Below are 26949 nucleotides of genomic sequence, written 5' to 3'. Positions count from 1 at the left end.
TTCAAATGTTCCCTCTTTAAATGAACTAAACATTTATCCTCTATAAATGGGGCCCTGCAAGCTGAATCCATCCACCAGCTCGGCTTTGGCTTATGCAATATTTAAAGAAACATTTGGATTAGTTTCCATTGTTTAAAGATTAAGAGATTCCACATAAAATCTGGATTTCTGGCTTCTCTTGGCACGTCGGGCGAGTTGGCAGCACCTGACCCACATGGCATGGAGCAGTGTTCCCACCACCTGCTGAGCCGGGCATGCATTCTCCCAGTTGCACTATCCTTGCTGCTTCCTATTACGTTCGAGTCAGTTCCCCAGGCCACTGTCACTCATTCCATTGCCTGTCTGGTCCCAGTGGGCATTTGAGTGTGTGGCTCCTGCTTGACACCAGACAGAACGAATCTTACCCCCAAGGCAGGGTGGTGAGAAGGTGAAGAAAGCAGGAAGGGCCCCCGGAGCCTGCAGCTTGTTCCTTTATAATGCTCTTATACCGTAAGGTAGGGCGTGATCTAAAACCTCCCACTGAGCATAGAGGAGAGAGCGAGGCCTTTGCAGTCCAGTCTACAAAGACCTGAAATCATGGGTGGCCCACAGGCCATGCAGGCATGAGTTTCCACAGGTTGCTTAGCCTTTCTGGGCCCCCAGCCCCCTCCTCCGTCTCGTGGGAAAAGACCAAACAGACAGGGCACTTGTGAGGATACGCACCATGCAGGTGCCCCGAGGGTGGGCTCTGGAGGAATTGCTGACCGTGGTCGGGGAATAATTCTCCCATCAAATGATAGAAGGGCTGCAGCTGGGGCCCTTGGTGGTGGGGGGTGGGGGGATTTTTTCTGGATCAAGGAAGAAGCAAGGCAAATATTTTCTGGGTGAAGCTGAAAGACAGAAACAGGATTTACGATAAATTCAGAATGCTGGGGAAACAGTGGAACACACCAAGATGAGCTTGGGCTCTGGAGCCAGACACCCTGCGTTCCCATCTGAGTTCTGCCATGCACTGTGCAATCTTGCGCCAATCATGTGACCTCACTGTGCCTCTGCTTACACTTCTGTAAAATGGGGATGGTGCACCACCTACCTCACACGGGTGTCTCAAAGATTAAATGCACAGAGGACATGCTCATTTCATCATGCTCCAATGGTTGAGAGCTGGAACCTGATCTCTCTTGTTTGCTCTCATCCCCCTAGGCCCACACAGAATAGGCACAGGATTCGCTGAATTAATACAAAGATGCAAAATATAGATATTCTCACCCAGGTTGGTGATTACCTTCAGAATGCCTGGTGAAAAGAGCAATCTAGCACTGGTAAAGAAGGATCGTATGCTTCGTTCTTGAGAACTTGACTTGATTCGGGCATTCATCCAAAAGTGTTGTGCTCAGATGTAGTTTAAATTCACCTAAATTTAACTTTACTAAAGAGAAAAAATATTAAGACGAGCAGAAACTTGTCACTACAGATGTGGGTTGGCTTGAGTGGAAGATGTCCTGAGTCTTGGGACAGTCACACACTGTTTTCGTTTGCTAAAGCTGCTGGAATGCAATATACCAAAAATGGAATGGCTTTTTAAAAGGGCATTTAATAAGCTGCAAGTTAATAGTCCTAAGGCCATGAAAATGTCCACATTAAAGCATCAAGACACCAACACGAGGTTATCTTCACTCGAGAAAGGCTGATGCTGCCCGGAACACCTCCGTCAGCTGGGTAGTCACGAGGCTGGCATCTGCCGGTCCCTTGCTCCTGGGCTCTGTTGCTTTCAGCCTCTGTTTCCTGTGGGGGCTCCTCACTCACCTTCTCTAGGGCTGGGCTTCATCTCTTGGCTTCTCTTAGCACTCTCCAGGTTCTGACTTGCTTAATATCCCATGGGAAGGCACAAGGTGACGTCCACTGGGCTCTGCATCTCCAAGCATCAGGGTCTCATGTAGTCTCTGTCACCTCTCAAGCAACTGTTCTCCAAGCATCTGCATCTGAAGTGTCTCCACAATATTTCCTCTTTTAAAGGACTCCAGTAAACCAATCTAGACCCTTCTTGAACGTGCAGAGTCACATCTCCATCTAATCAAAAGTTCCCATCTACAATTGGGTGTGTCACATCTCCATGGAAACAGTCAACAGTCCAGACCTAATCAATAGCTCTGGCCCCACAAGATCGGATCAGGATTAAAACATGGCTTTTCTGGGGCACATAATCATTTCAAACCGGCACGGACACCTTGTAGTTTGGCCTTGTGGCTCTTGGTGTGTGATCAGGCTAGCTAATCAGTCGGGTCATCTGTTTCTTTAAACGAAGAAAATAATAGCTACCTGTCAGTTAGGAAAGCAAAAATGAGATGTTTCTTGCTGTTTTGGTAAAAACGAGCCTTGCTCAGCGTAGTGAGTCCAGGTCCCCGCCACGTGAATGCCCTCTCGCGAAGGGAGGACACGAGGCCATGTGTCACCCAGCGTCATCCGTAGGACAGTGCTGAGTGTGAGTCTCCACAGGGATGCAGGTTAAGGAGAGGCCCAGAGAGCTTTTCACCAGGAGTCCGGGTTAATGAAGAGAGACAGGATGACAGATGTGTGGGTGCAGGGGAGAAGACTGGGGAGGAGCAGCCCACAGAACTGGCTTATTTGGGCAGCCAGATGGATTAACCGCATTCACAATAGAGGTAGACTTTTGGAGTCAGAGCCTTGGACAGCTTCTCAGAACCACAAAACCCTTCCCACCCTGTATGCCAAGCCCTTCCTCTCTGGCCCCAGGGGATGCCACCACCAGCCTGGGAGGGACCACCCTTCAGCTCCCTGGGTGTCAGCCAGATGCCAGCCAGCCCAGGCGCCATGCAGAAATCTGGCCAATGTACCAGCTGTGGGCGTTGTCCTGGAGGCCACACTGGGCTCCCAACCCCACTCAGCTGAGGGCCATGCCTGATGGCTAAGTTGGTGGGTTGGGGTTGGAGCCCATAGGTCTGTGCAGCCTTTCCAAGATGAAACCCAATTGCCGTGGCTTAGAATCTAGACGTGTAGGCCTCCAGCTCTCTCAGCCAAAGAGGCAGTAGGGACACAGTGTGTGTTCAGTGTCCTTCCCCAAAAGCCGCACCCCTGGCCAGAAGGGGCTGGTTCATGGCTTGGAATATCACCTTAGAAATTCCCTATCACTGGGGCAGAGAGCTCCACATTCTAGAGTACTGTTTCGGGAGCTGGAATCCCTCCATTGGTATTTTACATTTGCTTCCTTCATTTTGGCTCGATGGACTTACCAATGACTGTGTTGGGAAGATGCTTTTAGCTGGCACGCTGAAAGAAGGTCGACTTCAGACAAAGACTTTATTCTGACATTAGAATGCAGAGGCCGCTCATTAGCATCATGGAAGCCACTTCCCCAAGGCCACCCCAAATCTGGAGAGGACTAGAGCACATAGGGCCGTCACTGGCCCATTAAAAACGAGGGTTCCTTATTTCGCAGAGCTCAGAGGTACCTTGAGTTGTCCCCCAAGCTCGTCCTATAGTGTCCTGTGCAAACCCTAACTTGTGGGCTCATTCTCCCCAGCTCTTGTAGACATGTTCTGAAGTACTCCATCCTCAAAGAACAGGGTCCCCTCACTCCTCTTTCCTCCTGTGCAGCCACTATGCTCTTCCCCTTTCTTCATCACCAATTTTTGCAAAAAGTGACCCAAATGTGCCACATCTGTTCCTACTTCTCATTCCCCTCCTAACTGACAAAATGTAGATTTCTCAATTTCTGCTCCCTCTGCACCTTGATGACACCTTTCAGTGTCACCAAAGAGCCTCTATCAGCAAACCCACCGCTCCCTTTTCCATCCTCATCCAACTCTGAACTCCTTTTTTTTCCTTTACCATAATGGCAGGAGGCGATAGGACACTGAGATTAAAGGGCAGAGTCACAGAGCCCTGTATTCTAATGCAGCAAGTCTGGATAAACGAGGGGGTAAGATGGGCTATGCGACATCCTGATGTGTGTACCTGAGCTCTGAGACAGGAAATACGAAATCGCATTCCTATTCCTTCCTGAGGGACACTGAATCCATTCCAGTACTTCTGAGGAGGGTAGAAAAGATTCTAGTATGGGTCTGTTTTCTCCTTCTTCTTTCTTCTAGGTGGAAGAGCGTGTGGGAGAAGATACCACCTCCTTTTCTCCTTCCCCATCCTCATGCATTGCTCAAAACATGTTTTTTTTGGAAGTAAATGCCTCCAAAAGCAATCAGACACTTAAAACCATTGTTCCCAAAAGGCTGCCACATCTGACCAGGTGGTCTGTTCCATGTACACCCCCAGGGGACCCCATTCACATGGGCTGCAGTCGGTCCCGGGGAGACATCCTTCCTCTGGTACTCTAGTAAAGATGGCCGGAGCCCCCGTACATGCACGAAAGGAAACCCAGAGCCCTCTCCTCCAACCTTACAGCCCTGGAACTGTGGGAAAGCCTTCTGTTTTTTCTTGGTGGCTCCTTATTACTGTTTCTTAAATTTCCAGTCTCACTTCTTAGCTCATGCAGCTGCACTCATCTCTTTCCCACATGAGCTCAGATGTGGAGCCCAGATTCTTGTCCTTGATTTCCCAAAAATTTCACAGGTCCGGGGCTATCTTACTGACATTCCAGGGTAAAAGATGGAAAGGGGGAAGGGATCCTTTACTTATTAACTCAACAGACAACTCAATTTGGAGGCACAGCCCTCCCCATCCCCACCCATTTCTTATCACTCTTTCAAGGGACCTAATGATTACCCTCAAGCTTCAACCCTCCCCACCCCATCCCTGAAAAAAAAAAACTTGCTGAGTTCTTCTCACTTCCTCCCAATTCTTCCTCCCAAGTCCTTTCTTTTTGGTTCTCTGTTTCCTTTCCCAGATTCCATTTACATATTCAAAAACTCATTAAAACACTCAGCTAAACAAATGGCCGCCCATGCCAAGGCTTTTCTCTTTAGCAGCTCAAAAGAAAATGGCAGAAATTTGGACATCATTGTCTACTTTTTTAACACGATGAAATTTGTTGTCAAGTTTCTCATTCATGAATTAGGTCACACCCTAGAAAGCAAAATAGGTACAGGTAATTCCTGTTTGTCTTTGTTTGTTCTAATCAGCAGTTTCCTTTTCTTGCTTGGTACAGGTCAATGGTAGAAGTCATTACAACTGGAATGGCCAGATGTCCCAGTTTCCACAGAACCTTACCATTTTATACCTGTTGCCCCAGCTCAATTATTAATAGCAACCCCTTTCACTTTGAAAGCATTCTGGTTCAGATGATAGACTGAATGTTCACCCTAATACAACAACTCCCTCTTGGGTCTTTGATTGTCTCCTTCGCGCTCATGCCTAGATTCCACGTATCAATAGTTGGAGGCTTAAAACCACTTTCAAGGGTCACTTTCATGACTTCCAACCACTTTCATGACTTCCAACCATCAAGAGGGAAGAAGTCCAGGAGAACATAAGGCAAGGGAAAATATAATTCTGCCAAGAGCATCAGGGAGTTACACAAAACTTCTGATTAGCATGTATATAGGGGCTTGGTATCCACCTGTCTGTTTGGTTATCCAGCTGCAATCTACCATTTTATCACCTGTCATCTTTCTACCTGCCTATCTCAAGCTACATCACAGTTAAAAATCCAGTTGTGGAAAATATTCTAAGAAGGAGCAGTCGCAGAATATTAGAGCCGAAAGGGGCTTTGGAAATCACCCAGTGACCCTTAGGACAGTCAGCCAAGACACCGTAAGTTTGTGGTCGAACCAAACTTGAACTTGTGTCTTTTACCCCCACCCGGTGCTTTCTTCTACTTCACCTTGCTTCTTTTAGCCCTTATATGCCTGCCCCACCCTGCTCCTAATGAGAAGAAAGACATACAATCTAATGTGAGAGGACTTTTTTTTTCCTGGCGCTGTTGAGTGTTGATTAGGACACGAGTTATGGAACCAGACAAATCAGGACTTAAGTCCCAATTCCACCCTTGCGGGGGACGTGGCTTTGACCAATATTCTAAGCCTCAGTGTTACCTGCAAAAAAGGGATGGCAATTGTGATGAGAGTTACATGACATAATGTGTAAAACATTTGACACGTGATAAACAATAGTTATTTTCTTCCTCTCAGGGAGGCTTTTTTTCCCCATAGCACATTGCAAAGGTCTGGAGAGGGAATCTCTTTCTGGAGGGTTCGTTAGAATGAGAATGGACCTAATTCATCAGTAAGCCCCCTTTGAAGAAGGGCGACCCAGTAGTGTGATTTGGACAAAGCAGGCAAGGGCTGCAGGGGAATTAAAAGGAGCCATGGGGGCGGTGCAATGGTGGCTCAGTGGCAGAATTCTCTCCTGCCATGCCAGACACCTGGGTTTGATTCCCGGTGCCTGCCCATGTGAAAACAGAAAACAAACGAAAAAAACACAGCTCTGCCCTGAGGATGCCCAGAGCTCTTGCATGCTCACAGCCCTCTCTGGGTGGCAGCCACCCCCTCTGTAAAGTGAGGGCACTGGACTCCATCTCAGATGGCCCTGCCCAAGCAGCCCACATTTCCTTGCCTTTTCCTCCATGCTTCTCTCTCCAGGCTATTTATAACGAACTTTCATAGCTCCCTAGGAGAAAAGGGAGCGGCTCATCCGCTGACCTTGGTACTGGCTGAAATGTTTGTTGAGAGGCTGAATAGGGTTGAGATAAGACCCTTGCTTGTTGCCAAAGATTACGGGAGGGGTGCCCGTTCAGGAAGGATGGAAAGCTTGTGGAACAGGGCAGCCTGTTCCGATCCTCCCTTATGGAATGAATGGGCACAGTCAGAAAACAGGTTCAAAGCCTGACTTTGCACATCTGGGTTACGCAACCTTGGCAAATCACTGAACTTCTCTGAACCTCGTTTTCCTTATCTCTCAAAAGGAATTCATTACAGAGTGGTGTTCAGTTTGCTAAAGCTGCTGGAATACAAGACATCAGAAATGGATTGGCTTTCATAAAGGGGATTAATTTAGTTACAAATTTGCAGTTGTCTGGAGGAAAGGCAGCTGGCTTTCCTCTGGCTTTCTCTGTCACATGGAAAGGCACACAGCAACGTCTGCTGGGTTTCCCTCCTGGTTTCTAGGTTAAAAGGCTTTCCCTGTGCTGATTCCTTTCTGCATCTTCAAACCTCTGGGTCTGAGCTGCTCCTCTCTTCTGGCCTCTCTCTCTTTTAAGCCTCCAGCTAATTAAATTAAACCTCACTTGTTGAGGAAAGCATGCCCCTTAGCCGACTGCAGATGTAATCAGCCATGGATGAATTTCACATGCTGATAATTTTAAGTCCACAGCCACAGAACTGGGCACCATCACCTGGCCAAGGGGACACCTGAACCTGACTACCACAGGTAGTGTGAGAGTTAAACAAAATTAAAAGGCATGCTGGCATAGCCCAACACTGGCACCTGAAGGCATCTGGCTCTAGGATGCTCCCAGAGGATGGCTGCCCAGGTGTTAGGGGCAGGCAGGCAGGCAAACCCTGAACTATGAAAGATTCTGGAGGGAACTGGGGTGCTTACTCTAGATCAGGGCTACTCATTGGGGGTGCAGGGGTGTGATTTTGTCCTCCCTTCCCCCTACTCAGGGGGTATTTGGCAACATCTGGAGACGTGTTTGATTGTCATGATTGAAGGGATGCTTCTGGCCTCTCATGGGTGGAGACTTGCGTTGCTTCTATACGTCCTACAGTGCACAGGACAGCCCCTTTCAGTGTTTCCAGTGCTGGGGGGGGGGGGGTGTCTTTGGTGTGTGTATTTCCCAGGGCCTGGTGGTGGGTGCTAATGTGTGTGTGTTGCGATGGTGTCATAGGGGAGCAGGAGCTTCCCTTGTTGGGTGGCATCGTTGGACGTGGTGGGGGAGAAGGATGGGACTGAGGGGTGTCTCCCTGTGCACAGTGTCCCACGGGGAGGTTCTGAGCTGCCTGGTGAGGCGGCTCATCTCTGAGGTGTTCGAGCAGAAGGAGATGTCCGTTGTCTGAGATGCTTGTGAGCAGAGTCCAGAGATGGATGGGAGGTAGGGGTCAGGCTCGAGGCCCTCGGAAGACCTGTCCACTCTGAGATAGACAAGTTTATAGGGATTCAGACCGAGAAAGGGGCCAGAGACCCTTCAAGTCCTGCATTTTATGGTGGGGAAAAGGAAGTTGAAGAGAGGTTGAGAGATTTGTCTAAGCTCCCTGTGCTGGTTCGATGTTCTGCTAAGACCGCATCCCAGGTGTCTTGACATAAGTGATCTGTCCACTTCCCCCACTGACTCTGTGTTTCCAAGAAGGACACGGCCAAGCTGGAGTTGCACTCTTCCTGGTTCTCTGCCTGGGAACCAGGGCGTTGTAAATATGGTCTGATGTGCTCTAGGGCTGAAAAGCCTACCTGGCGTCCCTGGGGAGGGTGCAATGAGGAACGACAGCACTGGTCTTAATAAAAAGTCCCCCTGGCCCAGCTCAGAGGCCACCTCCTGGGTGATTTTCTGTTTACCACCCTTACTCAGTGGACTCTCCCCTTTGCAATCCCTCCATATTAAATCTTAGCAAGCCGTATTCTTATCTGTGTCCTCCACCAGAGTCGGCACATGCCACCTCAGGCTCTGGTCTCCTCTTGGACCCATCCTTCTCGCTTCTGACATTCTGTCCCCTTTCCTACCCCGTGGAACTTTGGCCTTAACACCTGCACCTGGAAAGGACTTTTAAAGTCCTGCCCTGCCCTCCTCAGGCCCCCTAGCTGTGACAGATTCATCTCAAGACTCCCCGTGCTCCACACAGGGCCTGGTGGGTCGTGTGTGCTCTTTAAGTGTTTGTCGAATGAATAAGTGAGCATATGAATAACTGAACCCTGGATGAAGCATCCTCTTGTCTTGACACCTGCAGGTCAAGGACGTGGTGGGCTATAACTCCTTGGGTCACTGCTTCTTCACGGAGGATGGACCAGAGGAGCGCAACACCTTTGACCACTGTCTTGGCCTGCTTGTCAAGTCCGGCACCCTCCTCCCGTCCGACCGCGACAGCAGGATGTGTAAGATGATCACAGAAGACTCCTACCCAGGCTACGTCCCCAAGCCCAGGCAGGACTGCAAGTAAGCGCCAGCGCCCTCTCCTCCACGTCCATGCGGCACTGCAGGGAGAGCCCTGTGAGCACGAGCCCCTGGGCCCTCAGCTCAGCATCTGACTTCCACGTTCAGGGCTTCTGAGCAGCTGGGGCCTCACAGCTCTGAACCTCTGACCTGCTCACCGAGTCTAGGAGAGAAGGCAAGAGCGTGTCTTCTCTCTTCTCGGGGGGCCTCAAGTGCGTTGTTCTTGTCCCAAGAGAACCACTGGCCTCATCCATGGGAATTTTCCTGATAGCACACTGTCCTCCTTTGATGAAAAGAGAACAAGAGTGAGAGTGAGAGAGTGAGAGAGAGCAGGAGAGTGCGTGGGCACATTTCCTCCCCAGGTCAGCCTGCCAAGTGCAGTGCCTCGCCCTCGAAACGGCCACTTTCCTGGGTTCTTTTGATGACTCTTCCCTTTAGAGCCAGTCTCAGAATTCACCCTCAAACTCCTTCGACCTTTCGTGCCCTTTACAACTTCTGAGCACTTTGAGTGCTTAAATGCAATGCCTTTTAATGCGAAAACGGAGTTTCGGGTCAACAAATCAGTGATTTCTCAAATCTCTGATAAGAGGCTTTTCAAACCAATATTGAAGTTGCCGATATGAGTCACCAGAGCAGCAGAGGCAGAGCCAGTAGCCTTTCATATATCATTCATCTCTTGTCCTCCCCCAGTGCCGTGTCCACCTTTTGGATGGCCAATCCCAACAACAACCTCATAAACTGCGCGGCTGCAGGATCGGAGGTGAGTGGAAAACGTCTCTTTTTTAGCACAAAGTGGAGGAGGGGTTGGAGCTGGAGACAGCTGGGGCTAATGCTACAGCTCACCTTGATACATCTGTGTTCTGAGCCCAGAGTCCAGATAGCCATGCAGTAGAGCCTAGCGGGAGTGAAGAGGAAAATACCAGACTAGGGGCCAGACGGACTTGGTTTTAAGTGACAGCTCTGCCACTTCATAACCCTGACAGTCACAGCTAACTGGGCGCTCAGCACTTCATGTGTATCCGAAGCTAAAATAACTTAATTACATAGCAACCCTATGAAGTAGATACTATTATTACCCCTTGATGAGAGGTGAGGAAACCAAAGGCAGGGAGAGTTAAAGGGCCCAGAGACACACACCTGCACACCCGCGAAAGGACAGACAAGATAAAAAGCAACCTTCTGTCCACACAGTCTGTGAAGCCTTAGCCAGCCCTGCTTGCGGCTTCCCTTCCATGAGACCCTGAGCAGGTCAGGGGCTCTTTTGGGCCTCAGGCTCTACTTCTGTAGACTGAAAAGGAAAGTTGAGACTATGGATGGAACGTCCCACTCTGAGCTCTGTGAACTTCCAAAATCCTCCCATTGGGCATCAGGAGTTTCACCCCTACAGGGACTCTGAGCTAGACGGGGAACCTACAGGAGGTTTCAGCAGTCAGCCTGGGCTCCACGAGTCACATTTGCCTCGGATGTGTTCTGTTTCCCTTGCAGAACTAAGCTGGGTGAAGGTGTGTTTGGGTGTGTGTGTGCAGGTACTAGGCATGCCCCTTGCTGGGGTACCCGGTCACCCTGGGAGAAGCTCGCTGGTGCTGAATTGTGTGTCTTTCTCCTTGTGCCTTCTCCCAACAGGAAACTGGATTTTGGTTCATTTTTCATCATGTACCAACGGGCCCCTCGGCGGGAATGTACTCCCCAGGTTATTCAGAGCACATTCCACTGGGAAAGTTCCATAACAACCGAGCGCATTCCAACTACCGGGTAAGTCTTTCCAGCCTGCACCTCCACGACCAGCCCATTGGCTCCCCTGGCCCAGGCCTGCAGACAATGAGAGCTGGACAGCCACTTGGCCAGAGCTGGGAACAACTGCATTCCTGGCATTGGTCTTGAACAAATGGAACAGACTTCCAAGGTGTCCTAGGCCACTGGCCGCTCTTCACAATAATGCCAGTCCTTGAATCAGCTTTCACTGAGCATCTGGGCAGAATCAAGAGGCGAAAGATGTGCCTTCTCTTGAGCCAATGTGAGGAGAGCTTCTCCTGGCCTCCTCTGAGCTGAGCAGCTGAACTTTGATGTTGCACTCCCCTTGGTGGGTATGGGGGATGTCTTGACCATGGCAATTTAGGTCTGGCCTGTCTGCTAAAGAACATCAGAACATGGTTCTAAAGGAAGGTGGAGGTAGCATCCTCTCCTCTGCTCCCTTTTAATTTATTTCTTGGGAAATGGTTGTTCCATCTACACAGAGCTAAGTGGACACGTGGAAAATAAAAAATTCCCCAATCCTCTGCTCACTCACCAACATTTCCTAAGCCCCTGCTGTGTGTCCAGTGCTGAGCTGGGTGGTACCAAAATGACTGAGACGTCCAGTCGGTCAGGGCCTCCCACTCGGGACATAAGTCAAGAGCAGAGTCTGGGACGCAGGCTTGGAGCTTGGGAGTGAGGCTGAGACCGAGAGACGCTGTTCTGGAAGCAGAGGCAGCCTTGGGAACACTGGAGAAGCGCGTAGAGAGCCCTGGATGACAAAGCTGGTCTTCTAGTCCAGTTCCTCATGCTGCAGATGAGCGAGGCCCCTGAGGCCCCTAGAAGAGAGTGGACACATCAGGGTCAAAAACAAAACAAACAAACAAACCAAAAGGCTCAACCGAGGAGAAGACTGAAAAGAAGAGATGTCATCTCAGGACAGACATTGGAAAGCCCAGAGGTGGGCTGGGGAGAAGGGACCAGTTCGGTGGGCAAGGCAGTGTCAGGGCCCAGAAACCATGAGAGAAGAGAGGTTCATAGAGTGGTGGGGAGAGGTGAGGAGGCAGCAGTGTCCGCTTGGCAGAGGGGGACTGAGAATTAGCACCAGGCCTCGGACTGGGGCACATGTGAGGCTGCTGGGGACCTCCGCATGGAAGCAGGCACAGAGGCCTTTTTACTGGTAGGGGCGGGAGAGCAGGGGAGAATGCGTTGCTGCTTGTTGAGGGCCCTTTCTTGAGAAGCCTTCCCATGAGCAAGGGAGGTAGGCCGTTTAGTACCCGGGAGGTTTGGAGAACACTGAAAAGGGCAGGGATGTGTGTGGGGGGGGGGGGTAGGGGAAGGTCTCCAATGAGGAGGGAAGCAGGGGTTTAAAGGAGCAGGTGGAGGGGCAGGACTTGAGGAAGGTACGAGCCCACGCTCCGGGCAGAGGAGGAAAGAGGAAAGAGGCAGAACCTCAAACTGGACTGGCACGGCTGTCCGAGCAAAGGGGAAGGCCCCACTCTAGGTGTTCACCCCTGAGAAGCCTTGACTCTAGACCCGCGAGTGAGGCTCCCATCCTGGAGTCTTCCCCTGGGTTACCTTATTTAGTCCCTATGGCCGTCTTGTGAAATAGATATCATTAGCCATCTTTTGGAAATCAGTTGAGACGAGGGAGGTCAGGCACTTGTCAGTGTCATAGCTTGTGAGAGATACAGTTGGATTCTAAATGCATACATCTGATTCGTATCACCACTGATTAATTATAAGTCAGCTAAGGAATGCAACGGCCAGTGTCCTCTGAGTTTGAGCATTCATAAGGAGTAAAGAGAATCCGGGAATGAAAGAAGACTGCACAGCAGTAGCCTCGCTGGACATCATCCAGCTGCTTCAGCTCCCATCCACACATGGCTGACAGGGAGGACACTTTGGAGCCAACCAAGAAAGCCAGGTTCTCTTTTGTTACTCAGATGTGGCCTCTCTCTCTAAGCTGACATGGGAAGTGAGCTCACTACCCTCCCCCTGTCTACGTGGGACATGATTCCCAGGGGTGTAAACCTCCCTGCAACATGGGACAGAAATCCTAGAATGAGCTGAGACTCAGCATCAAGGGATTGAGAAAACCTTCTCGACCAAAGGGGGAAGAGAGAAATGAGACAAAATAAAGTGTAAGTGGCTGAGAGGTTTCAAACAGAGCCAAGAGGTTATCCTGGAGGTTATTCTTACACATTATATAGATATTCCGTTTCAATTTATGGTGTAGTAGAGTGGCTAGATGGAAGTACCTGAAACTGTAGAGCTGTGTTCCAGTAGCCACATTTCTTGAAGATGATTGTATAATGATACAGCTTTTGCAATGTGACTGTGTGATTGTGAAAACCTTGTGTCTGATGCTCCTTTTATCTACGGTATGGACAGATGATCAAAAAACATGGATAAGAAATATACAAATAATAGAAGAAACAAAGCTTAAAATAAATTGAGTAGATAGAAATACTAGTGGTCAATGAGAGGGAGGGGTAAGGGGAGTGGTATGTATGAGTTTTTTCATTTTTATTTTTTATTTCTTTTGCTGGAGTAATGCAAATGTTCAAAAAAAAGTGGTCATAGTGATGAATACACAACTATGTGATGATAACGTGAGCTATTGACAGTAACCATGTCAAGAACGTTTGTATGTTTGTTTGTTTACAATAAAAATATTTTTTTAAAAAAGGCAGCCAGGTTCTCTCAAGTCAGGCAGGAGCCAAGACAGGACTGTGGGAGGGTCGCTGACCCCCTATCCCAGGATAAAGATGAGACTTAAGTTCAACATTTCCTTTGCACATCTGCCGACAAATTTCCCAGAAACGCCACATCTAACATTCTTGATTTGGGACCTGGGCTCTTAACTGCCGAAAGCAATGTGGGTTTCAGGCCTCGATGAGCTTTGTGCCTTGAACAAGATACGTAACCTCTTCAGACCTCAGTTTCCTCGTCCACACCTAGCAGAGCACACCTTGTTCCAGATCTCATCTGAGCAGGGCAGGAGAAGGCAGGAGAAGGCAGGGTAAGGCAGGCTGTTCACCTCCTCCTCACAGACCTTCCATTCCCACTAATGAGTGCAAAGCTGGCTTCCCTGGAGCAGTCAAGGGCACGTAATGAGGCTGGGTGTGAGAGACGCTTGCAGCCTACAGTAGGAGCTAACCTGTCCTTGACCATCTCGTCTCCCCAGGCTGGCATGATCATAGACAACGGAGTCAAAACCACCGAAGCCTCTGCCAAGGACAAGCGGCCCTTCCTCTCCATCATCTCTGCCAGGTGACCAACCCTCAGGGCCACACAGACTCCACGGCGACCCCTTGGCCCAGAACCTTTCCCTCTTCACTCAGTCCTTCATTCACCAAGCATCTGTTGAGTGCTTTCTAGGTGCTGAGAATTGAGCTAGTTGTTAGGGGCAGTGCGGTGGGATCTGAGCAGGGCAACGTCTGAACCCCAGGCCCCAGCAGCAGAAAGGAATCAGACATTGCTGATAGGTTTCTTGATCCCTCAGCAAAAACCAGTACCTGGTGAACCACAGGGGTGGCCATTTATTACAGCAAGTGGGTCAGGAATAAAACAATGAAGAGAAGAGAAGGAAGGGATTTCACTAACAAGTTAATGGAGAGGGGTGTGCCTATAAATAAATCTAGGGCTCAAAGGCTGAGGATTGCTTTTTAAAGATGCTGTCAAAACTTCAAAGTAATTAGCAAACCCAGTACCCTTTAGGAAAGGACCACATTGCTTGGTGTCCATGAAAAGTGGAAAACACCAGTGACATGATGATATCCGTGGAAGACTTTTGCTGGACCAGGCATCAAGGAGCACCCAGCTCATCATTCCACTTTGTAGCCGAGAAGCTGAGGCCCAGAAAAGGCACTAGGTCAGGGTTACCCCTCGTCAGCAGCAGAGCTGGGCATCTCAAGACTTTCCTTCTAGGCCACAAGGGCCACGTTTCATGTCCACTTTAGGCATCTGAACTTTCCTCTGTGTTTGACCCCTCCTGGGGGTGGGCTTCTCAGTGATGCTGGCAAGCAGTAGCATGGACTGGGCACTGGAGAAAAGACCTCCTTTCCTTCTGTGATGAGCTCAGAGAGTTCATTGCAGAGCCTGGCGGGTGCTAGTTGGTTTCTGTCTGGTCAGATTCTTCCCATGTCCCATGAGCAGAGCCCAGAGAGGAGCCAGTATAGGAGTCCCTCCAAACTCCCAACTGTGCCCTCCCGATGGTGTGTTCCAGATACAGCCCCCACAAAGACGCAGACCCCCTGAAGCCCAGGGAGCCCGCAATCATCAAGCACTTCATCGCCTACAAGAACCAGGACCATGGAGCCTGGCTGCGTGGCGGGGACGTGTGGCTGGACAGCTGCCGGTGAGTTGGGCGTGTGTGGTGTCGGCACAAAGGGGAGATGATGCCGTCCCAGGCAGGGGGAGAGAAGGGAAGGCAGAGCAAGAAGACAAAGCACACTGATGTTTGGTCCTCTGCGCCCTCTCAATCAGGTGGGGGCATAAAATGGCAGCAAGGCAGGCAGTGACCAGTGCCACTAAAACCAGCACGTTGGCTTCAGCCCTCTGTGCCGGGTGCTGCAGGTCATGATTTTCCTCCAAATAGTCATGAAGCGTCTCTGCCAAAGCCACCCGGCCAGTCAGCAAAAGGAGAGAAGAAGAGGAAGCCAGTGTGCTCTGAGCATCTACCACAAGCCAGGCCCTTCGTTTCGTTGACTTCTTGCCATGCTTCTCAATGAATAGGAATTGTCATCTCCATTTTGAAGATGGTAAACTGAGGCTCAGTTTAATGAATTTCCCAAGATTATACAACTGTTTAGTGGTAGAGCTGGCCCTCAGAACTCTGGTTCATCAGACTCCAATGCCCAAAAGAAGAAGACACAAATTCCTGAGTTCTGGTATGAGGTCCCCAGGGAGAGCCACTGGCCACGCTGGACAAGGACCAGAAAGGACAGGCAGATGAGTTGGGGGTTGTTTTAAGGGCCATCATAAAGTGTTCTCCTTGTCTGTCTTTTTTATTAAAAATGGAAGAAATAGATGTACCTCTCCATTTTACTATAACCAATTAAAGGAGAAATAAAGGTAAAAGGGAGCAAGAGGAAGTGAACAGCATGTGGAGAGGAAAATAGAGACACAAAATTCACACAGAAAAGGACAGAATCTCTCAGAAAAGCAGAGGTAGAGGGAGAGAGATTGAGGAATTGAGTCCCTGGAAGCCCCACTGTGAGCCAAACTCAGAACGAGAGCTGCAAAGGAAGCGTCGCAGGCAGACAGGTAGAAGGGCCTTCTTTCTGCACAGGCAAAGATAGTTCATTAGAGAAGAGGGGAAGCTGAAGAGGAGAGCCAATTCCATGTTTCTGAAGTTATTTGGGGTGAAGAGGAAGCAGGTTGGTTCCTCTTGGCTTTAGGTGGCAGCAGTTATGAGCGTGGATCAGGTTCCAGCTCAGTAGAAGGAAGGATGCCCCTACAATACAAGCTGGTTGTCAATGGACTAACTGCCAGGCTGCTCACCCCTGGAGTAGAGGCCCAGTGACACTTGAGAGGGACACTGAACAGGAAGTTCAAGCTCTGGGTTGAAGAGGATTTTGATGGCTTTGGTGCTAAAGTTCTCTGCACTATTCCAAGTCCAGCGAATATCTCGGTTCTGGTTTGCTGGGCATTTGGGAATTCAAGTCTTCACAGAGACAGCGGATGGTAGCTGAGGTCAACAAGATGAATTATGAGGGCCGCTGGCCGTAGGGCGGATCTCCTAACCCGCTGCTAGATTTGTTCCAAGTTAACTCAGAAACCAGCTCCTGCCGAGTCTCAAGTCCCACACCTGGGTAGTGTTGGTGCAGTCAGGGGCTGACAGCAGACAACAGGGATCTCTTAAAGGAGTTTGGGTACGTGCCATTTCCGAAAACATCACTCTAATAATCACTGCACAGGGGCAAAGATCAGAGGGGTGCTCCTGGAGGCAGGAAAGCCAATTAAGATGCTACTGCAATATCCAAACAAGACGTAATTAGAGATAATGAGCGCTTAGCTGGAATTGAGCCTTTGAGAGAATTAATAGGCTTGGATGGAAGATAACAGACATGTTTTAGACATGTTGAGTTTGAGATGTTTGTGAGACAGTTGGTGGAATTGCCCCAAAATTTTATACAGCAGATGGGAAGCATGGCTCATTTTAAAGTCACCAGCAGATTGATGGTGACAGAACCTGTGAGTCTCATGAAGTCACCAGGGACACAAGGGACCATGAGAGGACCAAGAGGAGAGCACAGCGGACAGCAGCCACTAAGAAAAGCCATAAAGGGGCTGGAAAACAAGAATCAGGAAGTTTGGAGAAAGAACCAGAAAGTACAAAGACCTGGAAGATAGGGACTCCAGTGATTGAACTACACTGAATAGTCTTCAGGAAAAGGGGGATGAGAGCATGTCCTGGAAGAGAGGAAGCAGAGTGAGCCCCAGGAATGAGGAATCAGAAAGCATTCAGGCAAAGAGGCTGAAGCTGACAGAAGGGCAGATTCACCGGGGCCTTAAATGCAAGGACAAGGGTCTGGGCTGAGGCTCATCAGTGACAGGAGCCCACGGGGGGTTTAGCGAGAGTAATTGGTGAGAGTGGCACTTTGAGGAGATGGAGGACATCTCCAGGACAGGTGGAAGGAGCAGAAGCAGGGAGCCCACTCACTGGTTCCTGGGACAAACGACACTTGTTGCCATATTTGGCCTAGAGGCTATGGCAGCACAAACCCCAGGCTCAGCTCAGATTCTGGGTAGTCCCTGATCACTAAAACCCAGACCCCTTCCAGGATTGAGCTCATCCTGACCCTCCAAAAGAGCAGAAGTGGAAAAAAAAGCTGAAAAGATGGCCACAAATGCAATTGCAAAATTATTCCCTACCCTTTCCAGGGCCAATGTCTGTCTGAGTATGGAAAACTTAGAAACTGGCTCTCTTTTGTCCTTCTTGCTATGAGCTGGAAGAATAGTGAGGATGTGAAAAGGGAAGTGGAGCTGCACCCGCACACCCCACCTTCACGCAGTGCTGGCCCTGAGAGTGGGACGGTCCTCCAAGCTCCCTGGCGGCACGTGGACCCGCCCTGCTTGCTGCTAACACCATGTGGCATCAGATCGTTGCGAGGGTCACCGTTTTCCCTCTGGAGTCAGAGATTGAGTGGAAAAGGATCTTACTGAATAGAACGGGGGAGCCCTGACTCCCTCAGCAAACCCTCTGCCTATTTAAAGGCTCCTTCCCCCACTTAGTGCCCACAGTATGACTCTAGGGCATGGAAGGGACCTTCCCTTTATGACTTCTCTGAAAGTGGAGTGAGAGCGGGTTCTGACTGTCTACTCTTGTCCCCAGGTTTGCTGACAATGGCATCGGCCTGACTCTAGCCAGGTAAGAGTCTGCCATTGTATTTGGTCCTCTTTGGGAGGTCATCTCTGGACATCTCATACTAATCATCTTTTCTCCACAGTGGGGGAACCTTCCCATATGATGATGGCTCCAAGCAGGAGATAAAGAATAGCCTGTTTGTTGGCGAGAGTGGCAACGTGGGGACAGAGATGATGGACAACAGAATCTGGGGCCCAGGCGGCTTGGACCACAGTGGAAGGACTCTTCCTATAGGCCAGTAGGTTTGCAGCCATGGCAGCTTCCTTCTTCAGCGAGGTTTAACCTAAGGGGTAGCAGTGGAAGGAAAGACGTTGGTTGGTGATTTCTACTTGCTAACTGTGAACTTCCCTGACCCCTACCAGTCAGAGAAATCACTGAAGCAATTGAGATTAACCAACAGTGGGATGAAGTCTGGAATTGAGAGAGAGAAAGTTAAAAAAAACAAAACACTGTTATATGAGTCAACGGGGTGATGTGGCCACCAAAATGCATAATGTGGTCTGCATTGAGGAGAAGTCAGTACCCAGGAGGATGGACCATGAGTGCCGCTCTCTGATGGCAGGCCCACTAGGGGCATTTCATCCACCTCTGAGTCTGGCCAAAGCACACTGAGAGGGGATGACCAGGAGGATGGCGAGACCCAGATGCACATTGGCATCTTCAGCCAGATGATGGGAACACACGTGAGGGGACATCAGGGCGGTGGCATCACACATTTGCGGGGCTGCTGTGCACATAAGAGACTCCGTCTGCATGGGTCCCAAGGGATAGAATCGGTTTAGTATAGGAAAGTTTTTTTTTTTGTACATTCTGATTTGTTCAACAACCGAAGAGCAGGGCTATCTACAAGACTTGAGTTATGGTTCTGTATTACTGGAGGAGTTTAAACAAAGGCTGGATGACAACCGGCTGGTTGGAGAGGGACAGGGGGAACTTGGAGAGCTCATAGCTGACAGTGCAAAGGGACTAGTCAATCCCTCAAAAAGCCCCAGCCTGGGTCATGTTGCGGGAAGTCTGTCTACTGCTGATGGTGTTTCTTTCTGCCCCGATGTGAACTCCAGCCAAAGAGCAAGGCTTGGAGCCAGTAAGCAGCACAGACATCCCTACTCTCCAAGTGTGGAGATCACACCTTCCCTGAACGTTCTTCTCTTTCTCTAGGAAAACGTAATTCTTGCCACTGTAGATAGTCAGGACATAAGATCCGCATAGGCCTAAAACCCCCAACCTGGGCATACATTTGCCTTTTCAAAGATCTTGCAAAGGCAGAATCACAGACTCCTTTAGCAGGAGCTGTCAAAAAGTCCTTGCTTCTGTCTAGCCTGAGTGATGTGGCAATCCCTTCCTAGCATTTTCACAAGCAACTCTGAGTCTGCATATTTGGGGGTTCTTTGCGGAGAGTTACCAGCCTCCCAGGGTCAGAGCGTTCTGGTGAATTCCAGAGGTGAACTTGATTACACAAGCCAGACAGATATGTCAGGCTCAGGCCAGTTCCTCAAACTGCATGTGAAAGCAGGAGCCTAGGGACCTGCAGTCCTAATTAGGGGTGATGGCTCCTGAGCAGGACTAGGTTTGAAGGTAAAGTAAGTGCACAATTAAAATAAAGAACTAGTACAAATGGGCTGTCCCTAAAATACCCTAAACGGAAAAATGCATGAGGCTGCCCCATGAGAATCGGGATCCAAGGCAATGATTTTAATCAATTATAAATATAAAATAATGGCAATGCAAGGGTCTCCTGGTATGCACTGGAGGCTGGTATGGCTGGGGACTTCTTTGAGGAGCTCTATCTGCATGGAGGGGAGCCCAGAGTTGAAATCTGGGACAGCTGGGGTACAACCTCTCCCCCTGGACTGATCCCTTTTATGCTTTCCTCTCATTCTCTCAGCCCTTTCTTCCTTACGTCCACTGTGGAAGGAAGGGTCCTGGTGCATAGGTAGACACACCCATATAATCGCAAAAGTTGGGCTTGGAGAATGAACAAGACCAGATTTGGGGCCAGACCCGGGAAGGGAGAACCTGGGCCATGGAGTCCACCGAGAACTCAGGCCCTCACTTCCCATGTCTTGATCGTGAGTCTGAAGCAAATAGAAGCTCCTTTAAGCAGCCTGTCCCTACTGGGTTCAGGGCCAGCCTTGCACGTAGCAGTTCTTCTCCAGTCAATTCCAAGTGCACTGCCTCGTCCCACCTCCTCTGCCTTCCAGGTGCTCAGGGCTTTACTTGGGTTCTGTGCAGTCCAAAGTCTTGCCTTCCTAGTGGGGCCTGCCCTGTCTTCTAGGGCTGCTTGAAAAGGTCCCTTGCAATTATTTTTACCTCTATTTTCCAAGCCCAGCATATTCTCAAACTAAAGCTTAAAGAGGAGAAACTCCTCTGGGTCTTAATCTGATTGAGTTATTATAGCAGCTAAGACGAAGGCGCTAGATGACTAACAGCTCTACCCTCCCAAGGGACATGATATTGGCACTCTGCAGCAGTGTTTACAGTATTTACCCAATGACTCTTCTTACGAAGGGAAGTTGGGGGAAATATCTGGGGCGACGGCCATTCCTCAAACCTCAAGCCTGCAACTGGACAGTCATTCATTATTCATTCATCCATTCACCCACAAACACTTATTGTGTATACAGACTAGTGAATGAATGAATGAATTAGTGAATCATAATGGCCAGCGTGGGGGGAGTTGCTAGAGGTGGAAATCAGGAATGGCTTTACCCAGAGGTCTCTGTGACTCTCCTCCTCTGGGGCTGCACACAGCGTGGCGGCACAGCATGGCCTTCAGCCTGACATCTGAATTCCTTAACTCCATAGGAATTTTCCCATCCGAGGAATTCAGTTCTACGATGGCCCCGTCAACATCCAGAACTGTACTTTCCGAAAGTTTGCAGCCCTGGAGGGCCGGCACACCAGTGCCCTGGCCTTCCGCCTGAACAACGCCTGGCAGAGCTGCCCCCATAACAACGTGACGAGCATCGCCTTTGAGGACGTCCCGGTGAGTGAGGCCCCAGGGCAGGCCCCAGGCAAACGCAGACTTTGGGCAGTGACTCACACGTCCCCCGGGGCCTGGACTTTGAGCCACTGCCGCCACCGCAAGGCTTGAGCAGCCTTCTCCAAGCAGGCTGGGCCATGTCCCAGTTCTCTCTGCATCCAAACTGGAAAAGTACAAGTCTAGGTTGTCCCGCAGGTCACGCCTGGGTAAGTGCCCACTTGCCCTCACTCTGCTCAGAACTCACCCAAGTCACAGTGGGACCCTTATGCGGGACTCAAGTTTCCAAGGGCACTCCTCCAAGGGTCTTGCTTTTGGCATGCTGAGTCTTGTGACCGGGCTCCTGAGTTGGCAGAAGTAATTCAAAAATCCCAGTAGTTTCCAAGGGCGGCCTTTCCTGAGGATGGTCTGTTTAATCTCTCCCTGAGAGTGGAACATAAACTAGAGCCTCCTTGCCCTGGATGGAGCCCACAGTCTCGGTGCTGGACTTGGGGAGAGGAGGACAAAGGCAGGTTTGAGACTAAGCAGGTTAGTCTAGTCGTCCTGGTGCATTTTCTTCAGGTTTGGGATTTCCCAGACCTTTCTCTCCTCCTTCTCTCGACTCCTGCCCTTTGCCTGTCTGCCCGGTGGCCGGCAGGCTGGGGGAAGAGGAGCGAAACTGCAGTTACTTAATTTCTTTACTCAGGCCACTGAAGGGTTGAAAGAGGTCATGGAAATCTCCAGGGACTCATGCTGAAAGGCTGTCTTGCTGAAATGCACACACACACACACACACACACACACACAGACACACAGACACTCTCCTTAGTGCCCCGTCCCCATCTCTGTAGTCTGTTGAGCCTGCAGATCAGAGCGATCTCGGGGTCACTGACAGCACCCAGCCCTCCCTTGAGCAGAGCCCAAAGCAACGTGCTGGGTCTGAGCGCCGTGGCGTGCCGGGCGCTTGGCTGTTTTCCTGGCTCCACCTGAGAGGTCGACCATGCAGTTTCCTACAGGACCAGAGCACAGTTTTGGTTTGGCTGGTTTATAATGTCAGCAGAAATCGGAAACTTTGCCCCAGCCCGATGATGGCTGCAGTTTCCCCTCACCTTCTGGCCCAGCCTAACTTTCCCGGGCTCTGTTTAGATTACTTCCAGAGTGTTCTTCGGAGAGCCTGGGCCCTGGTTCAACCAGCTGGACATGGACGGGGACAAGACGTCGGTGTTCCACGACGTCGATGGCTCCGTGTCGGAATACCCCGGCTCCTACCTCACCAAGGCGGACAACTGGCTGGTCCGGCACCCGGACTGCATCAACGTCCCCGACTGGAGGGGCGCCATCTGCAGTGGGCGCTACGCACAGGTGGGCACGCCAGGGCCCCCTCCACCCCCGGCCAGGTGCTCCCCCCACCTGTGCAGCCAGCACCCGGCAGGGCCCGCTGCAGGCCCAGCTGTGCCAGCAGAAAGGACTGCAGGCGTCTCGCTCGTCCTCTTTCCGTCCTTGGCCCCTCACCCCAGTAGGGTGTTCACAAAGTCACATTCAAAGCACCTTACCAGCATGATGCTCTGAAGAAGAGTAACCCGCAGGCAAATGCTTGGATCCAAGTCAGGCTCAGCACTTACCGCATGTCCCTGGGCAAACTGATTGAAGTCCTGGAGCTTCAGTTTCTCGTCTGTAAAATGGGGAGAATAACGGAATCTCCCTGGTGAGAATGTGAGGGTGTGTTCAGATAACGCATGCAGACTGCTAAGTCCAGCACCGTCCCGCAGAAATATAGTGCAAGCCATGTATGTGCTTTAAAATTTTCCAGGAACCACATGAAAAATGAAACAAAGAGACAAATGAAATGCATTTTTATTAAACTTAAATGGAAATATATTATATAAATTTATTTAACACGACACGCTCCAAATATGATCATCTCAACATGTAATCAAGATAGAAAATGATTCATGAGACATTCTGCATTTATGTTGTTTTCTAAAGTCTCCAAAATCCAGTGTGTATTTTAGACACTTGCAGCCCATCTCCATTCAGACGCTCAATTTTCAGCAAAGTGAAATGTAGTCCTACCAAAACGAAGTCCGTTTTGAAGTTTAAATTTAAATTAAGTAAAATAAAATTAGAAAGGCAGGTCCTTGGTTTGCACCGACCACATTTCAAGCGCTCGGCGGCCACAGTGGCTGGTATCGGACAGCATGAGTGAGACAGTGCTTGGGGAAATATTAGGTGTGTATTATTATATTACTGGTGAATGAAGGATTAAGGGGAGAGAGGCCCAAGAAAACTAAGAATTGTCAAATTAGGAGGGAAGCGCAGCGAGCTCTCGGGGTGGCCCCAGAGGGGAGGGAAACAAACATTAATGAAGAAGCTGTTCTCGGGACTCCTCTACAAGGCAGGTGTTCATTGTTACTGCTGTGGGAGATAAATAGCTAGAAGGCAATTTCTCTGCACCTCCTGGGCTGGCTGAACTTTCCTGGGCTCTGTTGAGGTTCCTTCCAGCATGTTCTCTGGGGAGCCTGTGCGCTGGTTCTGCCAGGTGGACCTGGCCAGGGGAAGACATCTGGATTACACAGCGAGGATGGGGTGGGTGCCCGTGCCAGGCTGAGGGGAGGGGCTGGGGGTGCAAGGTGAGTGCAGAGGGGGCAGCAGAGGCAGGCATGCAGCAGGAGGAGGGGCCAGAGGAAGACGGGCTGGGGTGGGGGGCAGGAAATTGAAGGCAACACGCCCCCCCAAGCTGGCCTCAGTTTCTCTCTGCAGCAGATGAGGTCATGTGCAGAGAATGCAGGAGTTGGCCTGACTGGAGTGGCCTGAGGGAGCAAGAGAGGGTTGGAATAGCCGTTGTAGAGAGTGGGAAATGCTGGTAAGAGGTACGGGAAGGGTTGTCTGGTGGTGTTGAAAACCCAGTGGAGACAGGAGGTGGTGGATCTGAAGAGGTACCTATCCCCCGGGCTGTGGGATTTCCTTCAGCCTTGCTCAGCAGCCCTGGGAGAGGAGGTGAGCCCAAGGAATGACCCAGGGGGAGGCCCCTGCTACATGTTTGCCCAGGACCAGGGGCAACGGATTTGGGGATAAGAAAGGAAGTGGAGTCAGAAGTTTGCTGAGAGGTGGGAAGACAGCAGGGAGCCATGCCCCAAACAGCTGATGGGTGACCAAGCCCTTGGGCCTAGCATCCATGCACTTGGCACTACTTGGCGGCTCTGACTCAGAGAGGAGGTATACGGTACAGGGCCTCGACCTTCCCTCCCACGCTTTCCTGCCAATAGGTTGCTTGTCTTCTGGAGCAAAGAGCTGCCTGATAGAGTGTTCCAGGTGTTCCTCACCGGCTACCAGTCGGTTAGTGCCAATAGCCACCCCATCATGTGACAGCTCACAAAATGCTTTAATATATTTTATCTCTTGATCCTCATGCAACCCCGCAAGTTGGACAGGGTTAATACTTTACTTTTCATTGTATAGGCAAGAAAAAAAAAAGAAAAAAAGAAAAGGATAACCTCTTCCTTCCAAAGACGTGTGTTGTTGCAAGTTTATGTACTGGTCTCTCTTAGCTGCAGCTACAGGGCTGATTCCATGTGATATGGGGTGTGTAGGCTGTCATGGTTATAAAACAGGACGCAGTGCTTAAACCTGGGCTAAAGCATCCAGGCTGCTTGGTCCCTGGGACGCTATGGCCAACAATCTTACCATTCATTTGCCATGGGTACTAAACCCGCAAGGACTGGCCACGCAAGCCAAGCAAACACTCAGGGATTGCATGGCACAGGTGGGCATCATCTGCCAGCAAAAAGAGATTCCCTCCTTATTTGGCCGTTCTTCCATCCAGGTCTTCTAAACAGGGGCTCCATGAAGAGACCGTGCCTTTGAAAGTACAGTCTGTAGTCAGATGCCATCCAGAAACTCCTGGAATAATCCTTTGTGACAGCCCCATTGTGTTTCCTTTTTGGGATTTTTCTTTCCCCCTTTAAAGAAATATTTATTATGGATGAAAGAGGACAGAAATAAGAGAATCACAAAAAAGCAATAAGGACTATGGTCCTTCAAAATGCTGTATTATTTATAATCTAACTCAATTTATCTGTACTCAGTATAACATCCTCAAGGTCCATCCACGTTGTTACATGCTTACAGCTGTGTAATATTCCATCGTACATATATTCCACAGCTCCTTTAGCCACTCGCCTGTTGATGGACATTTGGGCTGTCTCCATCTCTTGGCAGCCATAACTTACGCTACTGTAAGCACTGGTGTGCTGATGTCCGTTTGTGTCCTTTAAAAGATGTACATCCAGGCCTTCAAGACCAGCAACATGCGAATGAAGATTGTCAAGAATGACTTCCCCGCCCACCCGCTCCACCTGGAGGGGGCCCTCGCCAGGAGCACCCACTACCAGCAGTACCAGCCGGTCGTCACCCTGCACAAGGGTTACACCATCCACTGGGACCAGACGGCCCCCACCGAGCTCGCCATCTGGCTCATCAACTTCAACAAGTGAGTGGGAGCCCACGGTGAGCATGATGCCTTGTGGCCCAGCACTGGGGCTGCTGCTTCCAGAACCTCAGCTGGACCCACGGGGTGACCTCCTCAGGAGTTAAGAGCACAGGCTCTGTAATCAAAAAGGCCTGGGTTCAGCTCCCGCTCTACTGGAGGGGTGGTCTTGGCAGAGCAGCTAATCTTTTGCAGCCTCAGTTCCTGCATATATGGGATGGGGTGCTGTTCATTCACCACCGAGCCATGAGAAGCCAGTGAGATTATTACTGGCAGGCATGTCACCCAGGGCGTGGGCCTCACAAGGAGCTCAGCAAATGGCAAACGTATCTGGGCATTCCTATTACCAGTACAGGGAAGGAACTGAGGCTCTGTGAGGAGAGGTGATTAGCCAAGGGCCTCTGTACAGAGCTTCCCACATTTAGGGTCACGTATCTTCCACATAGACTATTTCCTGTCATGGTATCCCTGTGAGACAGGCACTGATCACATGCAGAAAAGGAGACCCAAGGAAATGGACTGGGCCCTAAAATCACGCTGGACCAGGAAAGGGCTGGAATCAGGCTTCCAGATCCTGTGTGCTCCAGCCCTGTTGACAGGATGACACCTGCATCCCAGCCCGAGCTTTACAAGGTCTGCAGCCCAAGGAAGCCACCGAAGGGCACCACTGCCCCACTCCAGTGACCCATGGGCACAGGACTGCATGGGCAGTCACCACCTCTCCCTCTCTCCTTAAGCACAAATGCAGCTCGGTCCTTACCAACCGCAAGTGTTCTCTCCAGATCCCCCATGAAAACTGGAAGACCGCTGGGTCTCTTGCTGAGGCACACCCTGGAAACCCCCAGTAACTTCCCTCTGCTTCCTGTCTAGGGGCGACTGGATCCGAGTCGGCTTCTGCTACCCCCGAGGCACCACCTTCTCCATCCTCTCGGACGTTCACAATCGCCTGTTCAAGCAGACGTCCAAGACGGGCACCTTCGTGAGGACCTTGCAGATGGACAAGGTGGAGCAGAGCTACCCTGGCAGGAGCCACTACTACTGGGACGAGGCCTCGGGGTGAGGAGGCCCTGCCTGGCGGGAGGACAGCGGCTCACCCTCATCCCCTTCCCTGCCCTTTCCAACATTCGTGAGCGCTACCTTGTAGTTTGTGCCAATCCAATGGGGACTACATTCCTCGGCACCTCCATCCGAAGGCTGATGGGAGCACCCGCCAGGGACCTCTATAGAGCTGTCATGCCTTGGGAATGAAATAAACCCTATATTAGGTATGCATGTGGGTGGTAGGGAATATACCTATTTCCAAAAAAAGAAAATGTGAAAGAAGGGAATGTTAGAAGAGAGAAAGCATGGCGCATTATCTGAGATCC

The 26949-nt window shown here is 50.4% G+C and overlaps 1 protein-coding gene across 1 annotated transcript in view; it reads left to right on the top strand.

Annotated features, from left to right (window-relative positions):
* Positions 1-26949, top strand: part of CEMIP (cell migration inducing hyaluronidase 1) — a 79495-nt gene that overhangs the window by 40882 nt on the left and 11664 nt on the right. Inside the window, 11 exon segments of the mRNA XM_077128514.1 lie at positions 8829-9034; positions 9722-9791; positions 10655-10783; positions 13953-14038; positions 14994-15125; positions 18105-18140; positions 18220-18375; positions 20943-21123; positions 22243-22458; positions 25374-25585; positions 26453-26638. Coding sequence (XP_076984629.1) covers positions 8829-9034; positions 9722-9791; positions 10655-10783; positions 13953-14038; positions 14994-15125; positions 18105-18140; positions 18220-18375; positions 20943-21123; positions 22243-22458; positions 25374-25585; positions 26453-26638 — 1610 coding nt within the window.

Source organism: Tamandua tetradactyla, chromosome 14 (assembly GCF_023851605.1).
Source record: "Tamandua tetradactyla isolate mTamTet1 chromosome 14, mTamTet1.pri, whole genome shotgun sequence".
Taxonomy (NCBI): Eukaryota; Metazoa; Chordata; class Mammalia; order Pilosa; family Myrmecophagidae; genus Tamandua; species Tamandua tetradactyla.
The sequence above is the reverse complement of the archived record's forward strand: the minus strand, read 5'-3'. Positions and strand labels throughout refer to the sequence as shown.